We start from the raw sequence: 20,078 nt of genomic DNA, 5'->3' as shown, positions 1-20,078 counted from the left end.
ATAATAAAATCAATTTAATTTAAGTAATATTTTCTAAATATATTTAAATTAATCAAGTATTACAAAACAACATGTGTCAAGTATTACAAAAATATGGCGCTAAACAGCTATAAATTTAAATAGAAGCCGCCGATATTTTCAATAATATGACCCTTTATCGTTTAATATAAATAACAAAAGGAAACTTAATTATAAAAGTTTAAACTAAACGTTTAAACGTAAAAAATATTGATGTTATATTATAAAAAATATTTATAGGGTGCGAACTCCCTACCTATTAATATGTCAAAAATAAATAGATTCGAAATTTCCTTTACGTTTCTATTTTACGTAAAGTTAAATAAAATTAAGAAGAAATTAACACAAGAGATTTAATGTAGCCAAATACCTATTGGGACTTCTGTTATTTTTTTATTCGAACCCTCTTTTGTTTTAAGTCAATATCTTTCAGCTGCTTCTATTTAAGTCTGTATCTAAAAACTTTTGTTGTTGACTGTGTGCGAAATGGTAAAAAAAAATATCACAGATTTAATTGAACAGATATCATGAGTCGTGTTTATTATATGCGTGCACAAAAAATAAGCGTTTGTATTATATATTTTTTATTAGTAAAATATGTTTTACTTATATGTAAAATTAGTTTTGTGCAATTATTTTATAATTATATTTTTATTATTTTTACAACAACCCAAAAGACAGAGAAGTTATACTTTTTAAGCCGTTTATTTATTTTTTTATGTAACTTAAAATGGCAAACAAACTGACGGTCTAACTGGTAGAAAGTGGTAACTGTCGCCTATAGACATGAGCAGTACTATGGACGTAACAGAATATACTGTTCGCCCATGATACCCCCCCCCCCCCCCATGCGTTGTCATTCCTAAGAATTCAGGTGTTATTCCTCTGTACCCTGTAAATTCACTCTCATATCCCATCCTTCAAACTGAAACAGCCATGCAAACGTAATCTGTGTACCTGTTTGTAACATTATAGCTCATGAACGAGCGGATAAAACTTCAATGCAATATTTGTTTCATGACTAATTGATATTTGTCCTATTTCAGTTTATACTTATATTATAAAATAAGATATATTTTGTTAACTTTATTTTATGAAATGTGACTATAAAGGTCTATACCATGTGGAATGTATTTTTTTTAATGTTTTCCCTTTTCTTTAATTAAACAAATTCACGTTATCTTTTCAATTTTTTATCTGTAGTTAATGTCTATTAAAAAAAGCTTGCTAACATAAAATGGTTTCAATGAACATTGTAATTTAATTGTATGAAGATTATTGATATTATAATTAATTAATGTTAAAAATAACAGTAAGGTGCAATAGGCAGCAAACAATAAGAAATAAATTACTTGTAATTGTATATAAAAAAAAACAATTGTAATGTTTTTTTAATCAAGTCCCAATAAATTGCAAGTACCATCAGTATAATTAATATTAATATGTAATTTAACTTGTATTTTTTATGTGTGGATTGTAATATCAATAACCTTTTTCAAATAACGGCAAGGCAGGCGAATTAAACAATTTATGCTGCAAAACACGGCCACAATGAAAACATTAGTTTACATTTGTTGAAAATATATTTTTATCAACATAAGAAATATACATATTTTATATTAAATAGGGTGAGTTTTCCAAATTTGCTATAATAATTAATATATTAATTAATATAGAAAATTACTTAAAATGTGTTATGGAGCTAATTTTGTTAAAAAATAGTATTGATATTTTTTATTTTTGGTTTATAAATTAAATCTTTGATTGGAAAAAAGAACATATGCTTTAGTAAAACCTGGAACAACACTCACAATAATCAAATGAATTTCATCCCTTTCCTTTAGTTTGCCATTTGTCACTAGTTCTTATTAATAAATTATTTAAAAATGGCTTCTTATGTGTGTTTTTACGCGTTGTGGTTGTCGGCTCATTTGATCCAACATCTGGTTTGACATTCAACATTTTTAAGAGAATTTAATTCTTACAAACGATATTATGGATTGGTGACTCTATTTGTGAAAAATGTACTCACTCTTTAGATTATATAGCTATGAATAATTGAGTAAAGCTTTAATTTGCTATAGTCTATTAGTTCATGGAAAAATAATGTAATAGGTATTTATATGGAGATTATAGGTTAAAATCAAGTAAGAGTTAGTAGCTGGACTAAAGCTACATAAGATGGTCACGATTTTCGGCAATGATGTTATCGTAATGAGAAAGTTTCTTTACATACAAAAAATAACAGTATGTATCGTTACAATAAGAAATGCAATAGCAAAGAGGAGGGATGGAATCATGTAAAAATAAGAGCAAAAATATTTTCAGGAGTAATGATTTACTTAAAAATAAATCGGTGCACAATACAACTAATAATGCATTTGTGTGTTTTGCAACATCATCTTTGTAATTATTAATGACCATGCGAAAATAATATAATCATTAAGTGAAATAAAATGATTAAACTCAAAACTGGCAAAACATCGTGCTGTACTATGACAATAGTAATTTCAAGTTCAGAATATCATCTACGTCACAACAATATAACAACGCACAAACTAAACTCACGAGTACTTACTCGTCCTCCCAGGGACAAATGTCGTTCCGCTGCTTATGCTCACCGATGCCGCTGTTATTATCACGCTTAACAATATTGGGTTCAGAGACCGACGACAGTTCGTCTGTATGAGCAATTTTTTTCGTCGCGTCCGACTCGGACGTCGCCTCGGTGGGACCCGAGACCCTTTGTAAGGGCGCCGAAGGCACTTTGTCTACGTTGTCGTCGTCAACCCCGATGTCCTCGCAGACAGCGAGCGGCGCGATCGGCGGGCGCGGCGCGGCCGGCGTCGGCGCCGGGACCGTCGCCGGGACGGAGACTGGCGTCGGCGTCGGAATCGGCTCCGATGCCGGGCTCGGCGTCGGGGTCGACGCCGGTCCGGTTGTCGATGTGCTCATTGCACACGCTACACTAGTGCTGGTGGCGATCGGCTTGACCGACTCCGTAGCGCCATGCTTCTCGTTAACGCTTACTGGAAGATCGCCGATTTTGCTACTAGTATCCTTACTTGAGGCCGGACTGATTTCTTTTATCGTTGATGGTTCCTGGGAGAGCGATACTCGCACCGAGACTACTTCGTCATCGGACGACTTCGTCCGCTCGGAACCTCTCGAGTCCGACATCGCGCCGGAGGCGGTCGAGTCGTCGTGCGACTCGGATCTCACACTCACTTCCACTGTCGTTACTGCAGTTCGAAAGTCATCACAACCGGGGTCCGGGGGCGGGACGGCCCCGTCGGAGGCGAGCACGCACCGATCTTCGCATGGCTTGAGGACGGGCCGACTGGGCTCTGTCGGGGTCGCGTCCGCAGACGCGAACACCGACGACGGCTCGTCCGATTGCGCCACCGAGCGGGACTCCTCCGGGGAACCGGTGCCCGGCGGAGACTCGTCGTCGGGCGCGGAGCTCACGCTGATGGTGGGCGTAGGGTGCGGCGGGGCGGCTGGCGGGGGCGGTGGCGGTGGCACGGGCGCGGGGCGGGGCGGGCGCGGCGAGTGCGGCGGGGAGCCGAGCGGCGCGAGGTGGCGCGGCTCGACAGCAGACAAGCGCCGCAGCGGCGGCGGCGCACCGCGCAGCCCGCCGTCCAGCGTGCTCTGTTGAGGCAGACGGCGCGTCCGCTCGCCCACTACCACCGCTGTGCTCACGTCAGACGACGAGCTACCGGAGTCCGCGGTTGAGTCCTGCCGACGTCTGCTCGCGACGTTGTACACCCCTTCGCGAGATACACTCTCCCATGGTAGTACTTCAGCGGTATCATCATCGAGTGGATCTCTGCAAATATTGTAACGTCTTGTGTAACAACATAACCGCTTTTAATTGTAATATGTTAATTTGAATTTCCTGAAAAGCTTTATTTGATAGACAGTGGTAAATTTTGCTTATAATTTTATCACCAACTAATGATTAACTAGTATTTATAATCTAAGTTAGTATTATGTAGCTGCGTGTTAACTGCACTGTAACTGTGCACTGTGCTGCGTGGTATGTGTTAATACATATCCCACTTTATAGCTCAACTTAAACTTTGTGGTACTAGTCATTGTGATTGTTGTTTCGGTTCTGTGATGTAAATGGTGTGGAGTTACCTGAAGGGTATGTCGCAGAGGTTGGACTGCGAGTGGCTGTGCGGCGGCGGGTCGGGCGCGCGCGGCGGCTGCGCGGCACAGACGGCGAGCTCGTGCGCGGAACCCGACAATGAGCGATCCGAGCCGCGCCGCCGGGACAGCGTTGCGCTGGCGCCTGCGCCACTCGTACTGCCGCTAGAACCCGGCTTCTTCTTCACTTGCCCGCCGAAGTTGAAGAATCTGTGCATTAGGCATAGATAATATCAGTACCGCGTCAACATCTATATACTAGGTCTTTTTTGACATTAGCGGCGGAAAGGAGATAAATCTATTTCTATATCTTAATGTTTAACTACTGGTTTAATAACTATTTCTATATCGCTCATAGCAATTGGATATCTGTATTTATTTCAATCGGGTGATTCATCCATTATTGGAACAATATTGTAACTACAATATTTATATGTATATACACATACATATCTGTCATGCCTGTCTCCCATTAATATTATATATTGTTTTATACTCGTAGTATCCAGTCCTATTGTGAATAGAACCATGTAGGTTGTGAAACGAGCACCTTTTCGAAATCTTCATTACAATATTAAAATCAACCAATAAATATTAGAAGAATCAATGGAATTTCAACATTTATCTCATTCGTAATGTCGCATAAAAAAGTATCTGATTGTTTAAAAAAAATGAGTGACGGTAGCCACTTCCCATCAGGTGGACCGTTAGTTTATTTGCTTTCCCAACAACACAATATAGTTTTATTCTACATAAATTGGAAGACGAAACAAGTTGATGATCCATTGATGAAGCAGTAACTATCGATTAAAGATCTAATACTTTGTTCTTAGCAGGTCACAATAACTAAGTAACTGATGTGCGGTATATGTGTGAGGAAACTGGTATAGTTCTTAATTTCTTCCACTGAATGTATTATTTTAATCACCTCTGACACATTATAATAATAATCTTTGTCCATTTTGGTTGTACAACTTATGAATATAAATGTACTAACTTGGCTTTTTTCTGGTGTACATTCTTCCCTTCAGCCAGCAGCCGCTGGAAGTGGTCGGAGCGTATGAAACGCGGGTAGCAATCTTTCTTGAGGAGCAGCCCGTACACGTGGCCGGCCGCGTGGTCAAGTGCGAACCGCGAACCGGAACGGAGGCCCTCGGCCACGCGCTCCGCGGTTGCGCCGTCGATGTTAATCTCACATGGGGCGCCTGGCGCTAGAAACTCTCTGCGAACATTACGCTCATTTGGTTTAAGGCCCTTGTAGACCATGGACATTTAGTATGTAAATAAAATTTCTTTTTTTGGAAACTGTCACCGATTATCTTGTCTTTTATTAAACTGAAGACCTCAGGAAGACGAAGCAACCATAAAAGCAAATTTTTTATCAAAATGTTTCTGGTGTGTGCCGAACATGAGTTAGAGTAAAGGACATATAGAACAGTACAAAAATTAGAGTAGAATATAGAACCGGTAAATTTAAACTAAAGTACGATCTTAGAATGCATGTAAATTACTCTTAATAGATACAGAAGGAATTATTGTATAGGCGACAATAGAAGTTATTTTCTTTTCTTATATAAGAAAATTGGTATTGTAAAATCTCATAAGAACTGTAGCTAGATATTAAGAAATATATATTTGGAGTGATTATTTAAAATAATACAAACGCATAGATTTCTTCGAGCTTCTTAGGTATTTGTTTGGTGCCACTGCGACGTAAATCCATAACAGCAAGCCAGAATCGAATGTTCTCATGGGAATACTCCTTGCGCAGGAAACTAGTGAACTCTTGGAGACCAGTCGGGTCTGACACCAACTCTTCTATCGATAGTGCCCAACGCTGTACACGTTTCTCGCTTGGTACCTCCACCCTAGCATCAAGAAATATATTAATGTTTATCGATATACTTTAAATACCAAGATCAGTAGAATAAAAGTGTAAAAAAATTAGAAATAGAGAAAGAATAGCACACTTTTATTACTTTAGGTACATAGGTACATCTTAACAAAGACAGTATATTATTGTAATGCAAAGAAAACTGTGAGAGATATAATAAGCAAGGCTTACAAAGGGTTGTTGATCTGCCAGAAGAGAGTGTCGTCGCTGACCCAAGGATTCGAAGGTTGTGGCGGGGTAAGCCAGGGATCGTAGGGAGCGAAAGTCTCCGAGTAGGCCAACAGGGCCTCTAGGGCAATTGAAGTCTTCACTCTCGTACGATCCAGGCTTGCTTTTAAATGTTCAATCTAGCGGGACAAAATAAAGAAAAGGTTAATTCATTACTTGCAGGAGGTAGTCTTCTATTACTTCTGTTAAGCATTTTCGGGTAATACTACTAACATGCATATAGGGGCATTAATTATTAATGTACTCATATTACAGGAAAAATTTTTCCTAATTGTCTAAAAACTAAATAAATTTAAGATAATAACGTTTTCAAAAACATTAAGTCTGATCTCATAAAATGTATAGTATAATAATGTAAAATTGGGTTATTGTGGCAAACGAATTATATCTACCACACACACGAAAATAAAAAAAAAATGCCAGATATTGCCGACTCCTTTTATCTTATTCATACAGCACCGAAGTACACATCGATACATTTCTTTGCTTCTCATACTTTTAAAGACACTACATGCTGTAATAGTGTCTACGTACAGTGATCTTAAAAAAATATTTCTTAAATCTGGGATAGTTGTTATAGCACCATTACAAAATATTTTAGATCGCTTTTTTGCTGCACACAAATCAAAAAAGCTACACGTAATTAGGCAACGTTGGGGCACAGTGGTATTATGACCGCCATAGCAGTAAATTGCGTGTTTCCATAACCGCTTTATGCGAATATCGCGTGACGGAGTTACAGGTGATGAGATTCTACGATGCTAATTTAGAATTACAAAGATACGGAAACACGAAAATAGGTTGTAAAGTAAAATAAAGTATTGCAAGCGAAGTACCTATATTGATATAATTAGGAGATCATCTACTAACACTATCTTTAGAGAGATCGAAATTATTATATGGAAATTTATGTCTTTAAGTGAAATTATTGAAGATTTATAAGGTGTATATAATATGTTTAACTACCGAAATTAAGTAGATCTTCTATTATGGGTACTACACAGCTTTGTTGATGAACATACTGAAATGCTTTTTTGTAAATATATGTTATTATAAAAAATATTATTCTATATAATTTTTATATATAAAATTTTATATAAAACCATTATATACAAAAAAAAATTATACCAATCAAAACAGATGAATTCACGAATAATGTTTATTTGAAATGAAATGTTTATTTTGTGCGCGATTGAAACCGTGATCACTGGTATAGTGGTTTCACATATAATAATAGATTTAGTAAATTTATGGTGCAATTAACAATATCAGCCATCTTATTAATATTCTTTTTTTGTTTTAATTACTCCATACCTTTTATTTGACAGCGATGAAGATTTTTTAATTGTTTCCTAAATGTATCTGCTTAAAAAATCGTAAATCTCTTATACAGATACGGTGGCGAAACAAGCATACATCCATTGTATTGTATTGTGCAATTTTTATTGTTAATTATTTCTATTGTACACATTAAAAGATTCAATATACAATGACGGATTTATACCATAGAGGGATCTCTTACAGTCAACCTTTGAGAAGCTGAAAGAAAACTATTGAATGTTAAACAGTATACAGACATTTTACTTAACTAGGTGTTATTTTGCGGAATTTCTTGTCACTGGTTATTTGTTTAGAATTATTTTATTTGATTCCGCTACCATTTGCATATGAAATGCTCAAACCAACGCTCAAAAATTGACTACCATTATTACTACCAGAAGTTGTACAATCTTCCATATTAACCATCAATTTCCAATTGCCATTTCGTCTACAGTCGTTTTGTGAATGAATGAAAATTTATTTTAATAATCCACAACACTTACACAGACTGCAAGTAATAACAACATTAAAAAATAGAAAAAAAAAAACAAGTTTACATTTATATATAAAGTCTAGTTGAAATCGGTCAGTGTTATGGAAATGAAAAAGGATGCCAATTCAGGCAATTCAATTGTGACAAGTGTTTCACCTCTAAATGAGGCATACGTATAGAGATCACTTGATGGTAGGTGCTTACCGTAGCCTATAAAGTCCTGCAATACCAGATACTATGGATTAATATGGGCCAATGCGCCCATTGCCCGATCCAGAAGAAACCTCTTAATCCTTTCTTTGAAGAACTCCATGGTATAGTCTTTGGAGTAAATCTAAGCAGACAATTATATTTAGTATATAGGGAGATATCTACGTACCTCTCTGGTGAGCTGGTGTATGGTGCGCTTCTTGGGACGCGGGTGGCGGCTGCGGACCGGCACCGGGCACGGCTCCAGGGCGCTCGGCACGCCGGGCGGCGGCCGCGCCACGCGCCAATACGCGCGTTCCTGACTGTCGCTCACTATCTTGTCGCCTTTCTTACGTTCCTTCGCTAATCGGACCTACGTGGATGAGAAGAAGATATTGTACATATACCTGAAGATTGAAGTGCCGAGTGTCAATAATCAGCCAAAAACCAGCCATTTATTAGTAAATTATTTGTTTTACGGCAGAAATAGGTATATCTTGGTAATCAGTAGCGATTTTACCAATATATATCTATTTTTGCTGTGATGGTAGAGTTTATATAATATAGGTAATAAAAGAAGAAAAACTGTTAAGTTTACTGTTAAGTGAAAAATTAAGTTAATAACATTGTTGGAACAAACATACAATTGTGTAAAATATAAATACGAAAGTGGTGGGCTTATCCTCTGATTATTAAGTGTTATCTGAAGAAATAGCTTAATGTCTCTTAACAAGCATGTATGCAAGAGATCAGTTATGATATTAATTTTGGCACTCGACTATCTGTACCCCATTGCAAAAGATAGATCATTGTTGAATAACAACACTCGACTGCAAAACATATAACTTATATAACTTTTCAAATGGTACCTGTTCTTCCGCCTGCATTGTGATAAAATCCCACTTGGCAGCTAGGTTCTTCTTAAGATTAGCGAGTGCCTCTTGTTCATACTCCTCGAGGCCATGCCGTTGTTTGTTGCGCAGTGTGCGTTTCACTAGGTATATCGCGTACTCCACATTGTCGGGGCCCAGAGTGGGGGCCCCGGAGCCGCCGGCAACCCTCGGAGCTTGCCACGGCCAGTAGTATGGACTCTAGATAATTAATATTATATGGATAATTAAAAAGTATAAATAAAAATAATAATAATTTAAAAGTTTGGTGATTTAAGTCAATTTATAGAAAAATGTCAAAGAACTAAAGAATGAAGTTTTTAGAGTTAAAGATATCACCGTGCTTAAGCAAGAAAGTCTGGTTTTGTTCGTCTTCTTTTATTTTTACGATAGCTTTTGCCCATAATTTTTAGATGGCATACCATTTTTGTGCAGTCTTTTTACGTGATACCGGAACAAATATACATAGAGACAAATAAAAATTGTAAATTTTTTTTTTGGTTTCTATTAGTATTATTAAAACTCCTCATGTATATTTTTCTTAAATATCTTTTATTTACAGACATTGTCTAGTATTATATTATATTTAGTTATCTATGTCATTATTTGTATAAGCTAATGAAAACAAACGTGAAGGTTGAAGAAGCCTACATCAGCTTATAGTTTTTATAAGGTTTATTTACTAATGTTGGCGAATATCGATTTATAATTTATTGTATTTGTAAATTGTGTTACAATATAAAAAGTACATGATAATGTTGTGTACAAGCTAACGTACAATATTATTTGTAACTTTTGAACTAGTAGAAAATTTACTATATCTCAGAAGCCATCATCCCAGGGTGCATATTTAACTAAAATAATAGGCTGATACCACTTAGTGTAACACTACAAAATTCACAATTCAGAATACAAGAAACATAAGTTAACCTAAACCTAAATTATTAAACACGAATACTCACTTGAAATCTATAAAGAGAAGAATCATCCTTTAACACAAGGTTTTTCAAATCGTTGACAGGAAAGAAGTAACCATATTGGCAGAGTTGATTGGCTAAATTTATTGCTTCAACTGAAATACAAAAATGTCTATATTAATATTATTATCTTTATAAGAACTAAAACAATATTATTTGAACAACAAAAGCAGGGATTATACAGCACGGAACGAAGTGGGAAGCTTAGATAAAATGTTAGTTGTTGATTAAAATTACAAAACGCGTGACGTCAGACTCACAAAACATAATCATATGTGAATTCAAAATCAGGATTCTTTTAAGAAAATTTTTTACAAATGAATCTAACCATTTTTTTAAAGAAACGTGGGTTATACCGACTGCGCGGCAGCAGTAACAGCATTCTGTGGGCATTGTGTAATAAATACGATAGCCCGATTCTCTCATTGTGGGTAAAATTATTTTTGTTTATTTTTTTTCTACTAACATAGTTGTTTCTGACAAAAATAGATCTTAGTTATCTTTAATAAAGAAATATTATCCCTTTTTCGTGCATCAGTCACGTTAGGAGGCTTTAAACTTTTTTTTTATCTACATTTCATTGGGAAAATTCTCAATTTTCTTGGTATTATTGGTTGATTGAAATTTTGTAAAAGCTTTAATTGTTTTTCATATTTTATATCCCTATCAGACTAAATGGACCCAGTATGTAGTTATTATTATATTATTATTATCATATCAGCCATGTCCACTACTGGACATAGGCCTTCCCCATAAGGGTGGTTTTGCCAATAGTTGCCACGCTTCCTTAAAAGGATATGAGTATTAAGATTTCGATATCATGACATAATATTGCTAGTTTTAACCAACAATAACAAAGTAAAAGATCAAAGAAAAATAAACATAAGAGCAGAGAAGACAATCATGCAGAGGAGAGTGATGGCTCTACCTACATATTAACACCTGGGGATACAACTTGAACTTCTCAATATAGCTAGATTCTACGGGGTTCCTGCGGCGAGACCCAACCCAGGGCCCACTGCCGGCTACAAAACACTCACCATTGCTAGTTTCATCAAGATTAAACCGTTCCATTAGCCATTCGACAAGATCGTATCCTGAAAGTTGAAGATAAACATTATGATATCTTATTACACGTTCACTATAAATAAGTACAAAGTATTTAATTTAGCAATTAAACAATTTCAATTTATTACAAATCTTAAAAAAAGCAAATAAATAATCATTGCATAGCTATTAAAAAGAAAAAAAGATATTACTCAAAAAAATATATATTTTATTACATTATTTAATTAATTAATTTTTATTTACTCTCGGTTATTTGTTATATGCTTTATTTATTAATGAATTTAAAAAAATAATGATATTATATTAGTTACTGTTTACATAGGTCAACACTATGATAGTAAGTTAAACGATTTCAGATTTCAAAACAGACAAACAAAAAAGCGATATTAGGAAACCTCCCATGTCCTACGAGAAGGATGAATTCTTAAATTTTTTATGTATTCTAAAAATCTATATAGTGTACATAAAAAACATACACTAATAATAGAACAATATGCGACAGTTATAAATTACTGTCTGCACTCTGCAGACATAGTAGGTACCTAAAGTGTGTGCTCGTTATTGATTTTACAATCAGAGTACTCCTTAGACGGCGGTATAGTATTAGCCGCTCTAGTGTGTGTTTTCTTTATAATATCAGATACACCCTAATCTGATTGGTCTACGCATGATTTTGAAAGTAGATCTAAATATGTATATAAAAATACCGTGTCAGGATGTTCGTTCAAGGTAATCTCAGCCGATTTTAATGAAATTTTGTAAAATTTGTAATTGTTCTCTAACTTAATATTTTGTATCATATCAGTCATGTCCACTACTGGGCATAGGCCACCCCTATAAGGGGGGGTTTGCCAATAGTTGCCACGCTTGGCAGGCGGTAGGCAACCGCAGTTAGGCTTTTGTGATATTTTAAGAGGAGCGCTGTTGCTTATCCCTCGATCAATAAGTTCTCTTAGTTGCCTCTTATGACACTCATGGGTTAGGAAGAGATGGCCCATTATATACCGGGACCACACGAATGTGGCCATAGGGGGCAAAATTAAGTTCCTTTGTTTGCTGGGTGTTTATACTTATATGATGATAATAATAATGATGAAAAATCTTTACAAAATTTAATATAATATTACTATGAGGTATATCCAACAATGGAGCCTCAATAAATATCAATAACCATATAGGATCCTCTTCCCGAAAATACAACACCCCTATTATTTTTAATTTATATAACTACCTATAGTTTTATTAATTTTTTTTTATTTAGTAGTGTCAGTAGTTCATTTACAAATCCATAAAATGTAAGAAATTATTATTGTATTTCTATTAAATTGTTATTTTCATACGGTCTTAGTACATATAATATTTAAAAAACTGTTTATCTGGATATAGTTTAACAAAACTCTGTTTATGTAATCTATTTATTTCTTTAGCTCTTTATTTCACCTAATACATAAATATATACAATGATAATTACAATAGAAAATTCATTTAAAATGCAGTAAAGTAATGCTTAGCGATAAGGCCGCCTTTTGTAACATATCACTTTTCATTAATATTTACTGTATGTATTTGTTATTTTTCTTTTTATTTGGTGCAATAAAGTGTAAAATAAATAAATTTATTATTTAGTTGATGTAATAATATTATATGAGCCAAAATCTATTTATTATTATTAATTATTACTTTAAACATATTATTTATAAACTCGCTTTTATAATAAGATGTCTAAACATGTATTGAACACTTGTCTATGGCAGGTCTAAATATTTTTGTGATAAGACGGTAATGTTTTGGACGTTACGCTATATCTTTATCAATGTAGAATATATTTTAACTGACTCCAAAAAAGAGGAGGTTCTGAATTCGGTTGTATTTTATTTTAGAGTATATCCTTTTTTGGTAGAATAACGTCTTAATTTATTTAATTATTTCATGGGCATATATAAATATTTATTTAATTTTGTGTTATGTAAATGAGATATATAATATCTTATCTTACCCATAAAAGCAGATGGAATGACACTAAGAAATAATTTTTGACTTCGTACAGGTACACCGGATTCTGGATCTTGCATTTCCTTTATCAAACTTTCCATCTGTAATTAAAAAGGAAAAAAAAATATTATTTTGCTATTACATTTTGCTATTGAACATTATTTTAAACACAATACGGGTATAGTGTGTAATAAATAATAAAAAAAAACTTTATAAAGTTTTCGATACGATAGCAATTTTACACTTAATAGTAATAGAAAAGAACATAAAGAACAAGTCTTTACCATGAGAATATAAAATTTTGGGTAATGTTTGAGTAAATATAAAAAAAATGTATATTATTTGAAATGGGATTTAAAGCTAAGTATATATATATATATATATATATTCGTTAATAGGCATATATCTACAGTTATAACATATTACACAATGCAAATGCATAGGCTATGGAAAAACCTATTAAAAAGACTTTATCCTCACCTATCATCATTCACTGTGCCACTCACCCACGGCACTCCGGCAGCTTATATTGATAGGGCTGCCGGGGTTATCATTTAATTTTCATCCATTAGAAAATATACTTGATTTTCATTTACTTTTCATTTTGCCGTTACATTGATATATCTACTCTAGAGTAATACTGACTCTCAGTAGCCAAACAATACGTCAATATTTAGATAAGAAATGTTTATTGATTTGATAACATTTATAAGAACAGAATCTGCAATTCGAGTCTTTTGTTTGTTGTTTTATTTTATTTTATACATTATACATAATCTTACGTAACGATATTAACATATTTATTAATAAAAAAAAAATGTATTTTCTTTATTGTTTTCGTATTATTAGTTCTTATAAAGTTTCACTGTATAAATAATAAAAAATAATGTTTGTATTAAAAAAAATCATTTTTCACCCTCAATTTATTATAAGCTTTATAGAGAGCAATAAAATAGTCCGTCTTTTAAATTTCGTTATATTTATAGAGCTTATATATATATCATTATCAGCCGTTAACCGTCCACTACTGGACATAGACCTCCCCCATAAGGGGGGTGTTACCAATAGTTGTCACGCTTGGCAGGCGGGTTGGTAACCGCAGTTGGGCTTTAGTGATGTAGAGGAATACTGCTGCTCATCTCTCGACCATTAAATTTCCTTAGTCGTCTCTTACTCCACTCTAGGGGCACAAAGGGGTAAAATATTCTATGACGGGACCACACGGCAGTAATTATAATAAAATTGTAACTAGACGATCTGTTTATGGGAGATATTTAAGAAAATTTAATATGAGGGTGTTAAGAGGAGAAATAGAAACCAAAACAATATTTTCAGAAATTTTGTCTTTTTTTATATCACTGAGGTGGCAAACAAGCGTACGGCCCAGCTGATGGTAAGTGGTCACCGTAGCCTATGTCTGTCTGTGTTCTGGCATCACGCAGAAACTACTGTATCAAATACTGGATGCGGTTTTCACAGTTGTGTTCCTGAAGATGTAACTTATTATATGGAAAAACTGATGCATGCAGTATATGTTATATTAAATATGTCATTTAAAAGTGAACAATTTCATTAATTTTCCTACTTTTGAAATTCACATTTAAAAACTAATATAATATTATAACAATCATATTAATATTGTTATAAATTCAAAGATAAGGTAATATAGAACTATGCCATGTATTTGGTACTTTCGAGTGTTTTTAAACCAATTGATGTATAAATAACTACGATAGATATTGTTATAAAATTTATTGATACATAGATAAATAATCCTAACTAATATTATTAATGTGAAAGTGAGTTTGTTTGTTTGTTACGCTTTCAAGCCTAAACCGCTGCCTTAATTGTAATGAATTTTGGTATAGAGGTATCTAATAGGGGGTGAGGTGAGAGAGGGGTAATATTTATAAGAAACATTTTACACGTCGTCCGATTTGCTTTAAACTGCGGAATTATTGTTTATAATTCATAATTAATGTATACATTTTTTTTCCAACTTTTAAAGGGAGTAGGTTTCTTTATATAACTATTCTAACTAACTATCTTTACCTATACCAATAATTAGAATCGTTAGACAAAATCAATATTAACGCAAGCGAAGCCGCGGATAAAAGCTGAATAATAAATATTTGCTATATATGTAAGCGAACGCCATCATCACGATGTACTCCTTAATAATATAGATAAATAAACTAAATCGATAAACCACAGCATTATTTATAGCACAGTATTATGTGCTATTAATAAGTGTATGTAACTAGTCAGATTGTCGTTGCTGGAATAGTTTGATGCCGTAAATTTTATTGGCGTTTTGTACGTGTAGTTAATTACAACTGCCGGCTGCATACTGTTGATGTAGCGGAAATAATTGCAATGCAACATCACCGTTCGTAATAAGACACATACAATACCTATTCATAGCAAAATACCATGTTAAAGTTTATTTCGTTGAATGTTTTTCAATCAGAACTTCAAAAAAGTTTTTTTTGCTGTGAATATTATGCGACATGTTTGTCAATGCTGAATCTATTTTTATGATTCTTTTTTATTGAAAGGGCAAACTCACGTGTTGGTTCCATTGCTATACTATATAATTATAATATAATTTCATTAAGTGGATTTGTTTTTATTTAAAAAAAAAGAACGATTTTAAGTTGATTACTGGTTCATAGAATTTTTTATTATTATGCAATCTTATCGAGATTACCATTCTGATGGCGACGCTGTACGAAATAAAAAAATCAATGCTTGTAGTTGCTGTAGTACTTGTACTCTTAGAATAGGCCATAGTACCTACGTATTATCAAGCAGGTTGTAGGTTTGTCATTATAATAATACTTCTTATTGAGACTAGCGAGATTGATTCACTTAAATGACATGATATGATTTAACTGGGATCTTATACATTCTTCTTTATCCTTATGACATCTTAAAGAAAGAAAGAGAAAGAGTCAAGATAAATTATTCTCCTAATCTGTCACCATATGGAAATCATCTGAAAACATCTCACATAGAAAAACATTTACAATCTGAATAAAGATTTAATTTGCGAATGAGTCATTAATTACAAAATATTAAAGAGAATTAATTTGAATAATTAAAAAATAAAATAAGGTTTAATCTCAAGTTGAGCTAAGACAAGTTTGAATCTCAAATTGAATCACGAACATGACAAGTACATACTAAGAATATTGAGCATGACGTCATTTGCGTCCTTTTAGGTCAACGTGCACTTGAGCTAGCCTAGAGGGTCTATATCGCCAAGTGGACGACCCTGTGACGATCTTAGCGAAAGCTCTCAACAAGCAAATCGAGAGCTTTCGCTGAGATCGTCACAGGTCACAGTCGCTCAACGAGAACAAAGCCGATGCAGCATCGTAGTATCGACTCGATCCAATATTCGAAGGCATTCAAGCTTTCAAAGACGTTTTAGATGCGGCGGATGATTTAAAATTGAAATGAGAAAGCCTTTCGCAAAGACATTAAAGACTTGTACTTTTTTGTTCTCCGTTCCTTTAGAAGATAGAGTGTTCATTCGGTTGCATCAATTATTCCTTTCATTTATAATAGTTTTATAATATTAAAAGTTTAGGTGGCAAATAAATATAACTATACTCGTAAATGAACGTTGAAAGTTTTACAGCCATTAGTAAATAATTTTTGACTGTTATTCTAACTTTTACGATGTCACATCGTTGTATGTATGGGGTGAAGTGATTTTACGACAGGTGTAATCTACGCTGAATGTAAAGATGCTGAACAAATGGTAAATACATAAATTAATACATGTTGTATTAATTTTGTATTTATAAGTAAATATTCCCATATATTTTTACAATGAATCAACTTTGTTACAACAATATTTGTAATATTAAGAACTTTGTTTTACATATGTATTTAACAAATTTTAAAAAAGTTTCAAAAGAGTAATTAATACCTGCAAAAAGAATTCCATAAAATATAATAAGCAATCGTTTTCGTTTTAATAAGCAAAATGTTTCCCATGCAATGTATACAGCGATTACTAGAGATCAGTGATCAATTGATAAAATATTTGATGTGGAGATCGCATTGTGATTTTCGGGGTGGACGTTCATTCGTCCCAGGAGACGAGAGCTCTGGGGGCGAAGGCTAAGGCGGTGACGTCACGGGCGCGATCGATAGACCGGCGCGGGGTGGCTCGCGGGTCACATCTCGCAATCGCGGACGCCTTCCACCTCCACGCCCCTTGTCTCCTCTCCACCCTTCGTTCTACAATTCATTACACCTAAAGACTGTTTGTTTTGAACATCTTCACCTTGACAAAATTTTTGTTTAGGGAACGGTACCTACATCGTATAATGTTGAAAGGAACAGTACTGAATACTCTCCAGACCTATTATAATTGGCAAAACGCTATTTACGATGTTAAATTCCTCTTTATTTATTAGTCCAAATATTGTCGAGGTCATAAAAGCTTGTGCCCATATATGTGAAAATATGGCAGAGTCCGGATATTCTTTGAACTTTAGTGGCAAATCTACTAAACGGATTTGAATAAAATTGGAACATTGGGATTTAGCTAGTAGCAGAGAAATCGTCATACTGGCTGTATCTTTCAGCCATGATATTAATCTAAACTGTTGGCTCCCATTAATGTCGGTTTTAATGGTTAAAAACAACAGGTAGTTTGCATTTTAAATGATCAGAAGTAGAAATAATGAAATAATGAAAGTATACAGTAAATATGTTCTAAAATAAATTAAAAGTAAATTAGTATTACTGAATTTTGTAGTCAAATATACCACATACGAAGACAAATGTGATAGAAAAAGATGTATTGTGCTGTTTATTTTTCAATACAGTTCAACCTAGTATTTAGTGTTAGAGTTTGATTAAAAAGTACAATACTGAGAATAGATTATGTACAGTCTAAACCGACGAACCCAGAAATAATTAAGAACAAGAGTTACTTATTTATTACATGTAATGTGACAAAAAAAATCTATAATGAGGTACATAAAATGAGTAGGAAAAAAAATCATCTTGAAAGGGGTTAAGAAAGGGATGTAAGCTGATATAAGAATTTGTCGATGACATATTTCATGTCGCAAGCACCGTAAATCAATGTAGAAAACGTGCGGATTGATCAGTACGATGGCAACATTACGGTTAGATATATATCCACTCGTATAGTACGTGGCCCAAACGCGTTCATATAATCGCGTGGGCGGCAACCGCGCCCTATTTAGACCTTTTACTTTTTTGCTGACTCCTGTTCAATTAATAAATACTTCGCCTGATTGTAAAATTAATTTTTCCAACAAAAACAAATAACCACAAGTAATAATATAACTAACAGATTTAACTAAGGGTTGATTTTACGATCATCGTGAATATTATTTCAAGTGTGAAAAGTAAATGAATATAAGATATTTTATATTTTATACTTTTAATTTCCTTCCTTTCATTGGCACCGATACAAATTTTGTATCGATATTTTATAATATTAACTTGTATACCTAATTTAGCAACTTAATTTTGTAATTTAAATATTATTTATTGTTGTACAATAAACTTTTATTGTTGAATGTTTTTAATTGTTTAACTAAATTATATATGTATATATATGTAGGTACCGGTATAAAAAATAATTGCATTCTACGTTTAAAATATACATTCTCTTGTATTCAAGTCGAGGGTATTGTATCGGTAACTTCCTCCATGTTCGTTTAACAAAGGGCGTGTAGCGGCGGGTATGTCGCTTCATATAAAAGGCCTGGATGTGGGTAGTTAGCTCGTAAATCAAAGATATCAATACGTATAATTAACACAATACTGTGTTCCTTGTCATCATTAAATTATTGTGGCTTTCTGGGAACGATCTGTTCTAATATTGTACAATAGATTTTATAGGTGTGTGTGTGTATACACAGACAGAAGAACTAGCTACCTTTACTACAACTTTTCTGCATATAATAAATACATGTATTACCTAGACTAGATTAGTCATCTATTAAAAATATACTAACATAAATTGCATAAAATAAGTAAAAAAAAAATTAAAAAAAAAATAAAAATAAATTTATAAATCAAATCAAAATGAAATCAAAATCCTTAATATTCTTTTATATTCAGTGTATTCAGGTTAAGTTAGTATGGGAATTTCTACATTTTTAATTATTTTTCAGCCCATATTTCATTGGAAAAAATGTTCAATAACATCTATGGGTAGAATCGTCCTTCTCGGAGAGATATCCTCCTAATATATATATATATATATATATATTTATATATATATTAGGAGAATACTGTGCAATAGACACGGGTATGTATGTTACAGGATTCGATTATATCTATATGGACTCTTTGGGTTCTACACACAATTCAGCAAGTAAGTAAGGATGGTATTACGGTTTGTTAGAAAAATCGAGTAGGTACATAGTACACGTCTAGTTACCGATTACGAGCCAAAGTACATTAAGTATGCAGGATTAGGCGTGATAAAATGTAGCAACGTTTCACCACTCTGTATTATGTACTTTAACCAAAGCCATCTGAAATTTTTACGAGAAAATCCCAATTTAGACATGGAGTGGATAGCGTGCAGAAGGTAGAATAGGTGCCGGCATATCGCTGACCGAAGCAACCTATTGATTTTCAGGCAAGAATCAACCGTCGACCATGCAGTATTAAAAATAAATAAGTTAGAGAAAGCATAACTTCCTTACAAAATGGTAGTGATAAGTAATTTTATTAAATAAAACTATTATTGAATATATGGTGTAAGCAATACAATTAGTTTCATTTTCTGTTAGAACATGCAGAGTGAGGCAAAATCTAAGACTTAAGAGTTCGATATCGCTTGTATGCCT

At 33.8% G+C, this 20,078-nt stretch overlaps 1 protein-coding gene across 11 annotated transcripts in view; it reads right to left on the bottom strand.

Moving 5' to 3' along the window:
• The window catches only part of LOC113517538 (uncharacterized), a 36,434-nt gene that overhangs the window by 2,362 nt on the left and 13,994 nt on the right, over positions 1-20,078 (bottom strand). For 9 of the 11 annotated variants that reach the window (XM_052901416.1, XM_052901417.1, XM_052901415.1 and 6 more), the window contains 10 exons: positions 13,226-13,322; positions 11,094-11,258; positions 10,147-10,256; positions 9,164-9,385; positions 8,485-8,667; positions 6,236-6,411; positions 5,835-6,038; positions 5,168-5,392; positions 4,162-4,380; positions 2,597-3,847 (listed from right to left, as the gene is read on the bottom strand). In XM_052901416.1, the coding sequence (XP_052757376.1) occupies positions 2,597-3,847; positions 4,162-4,380; positions 5,168-5,392; positions 5,835-6,038; positions 6,236-6,411; positions 8,485-8,667; positions 9,164-9,385; positions 10,147-10,256; positions 11,094-11,258; positions 13,226-13,322 (2,852 nt within the window). Of the gene's footprint in view, positions 1-2,586; positions 3,848-4,161; positions 4,381-5,167; positions 5,393-5,834; positions 6,039-6,235; positions 6,412-8,484; positions 8,668-9,163; positions 9,386-10,146; positions 10,257-11,093; positions 11,259-13,225; positions 13,323-20,078 lie in introns of all 11 variants that reach the window. The other 2 variants (XM_052901413.1, XM_052901414.1) reach the window with 2 other exon arrangements.

Source organism: Galleria mellonella, unplaced genomic scaffold (genome assembly GCF_026898425.1).
Source record: "Galleria mellonella isolate WM207_F2 unplaced genomic scaffold, CSIRO_AGI_GalMel_v1 utg78, whole genome shotgun sequence".
Classification (NCBI taxonomy): Eukaryota; Metazoa; Arthropoda; class Insecta; order Lepidoptera; family Pyralidae; genus Galleria; species Galleria mellonella.
The sequence above is the reverse complement of the archived record's forward strand: the minus strand, read 5'-3'. Positions and strand labels throughout refer to the sequence as shown.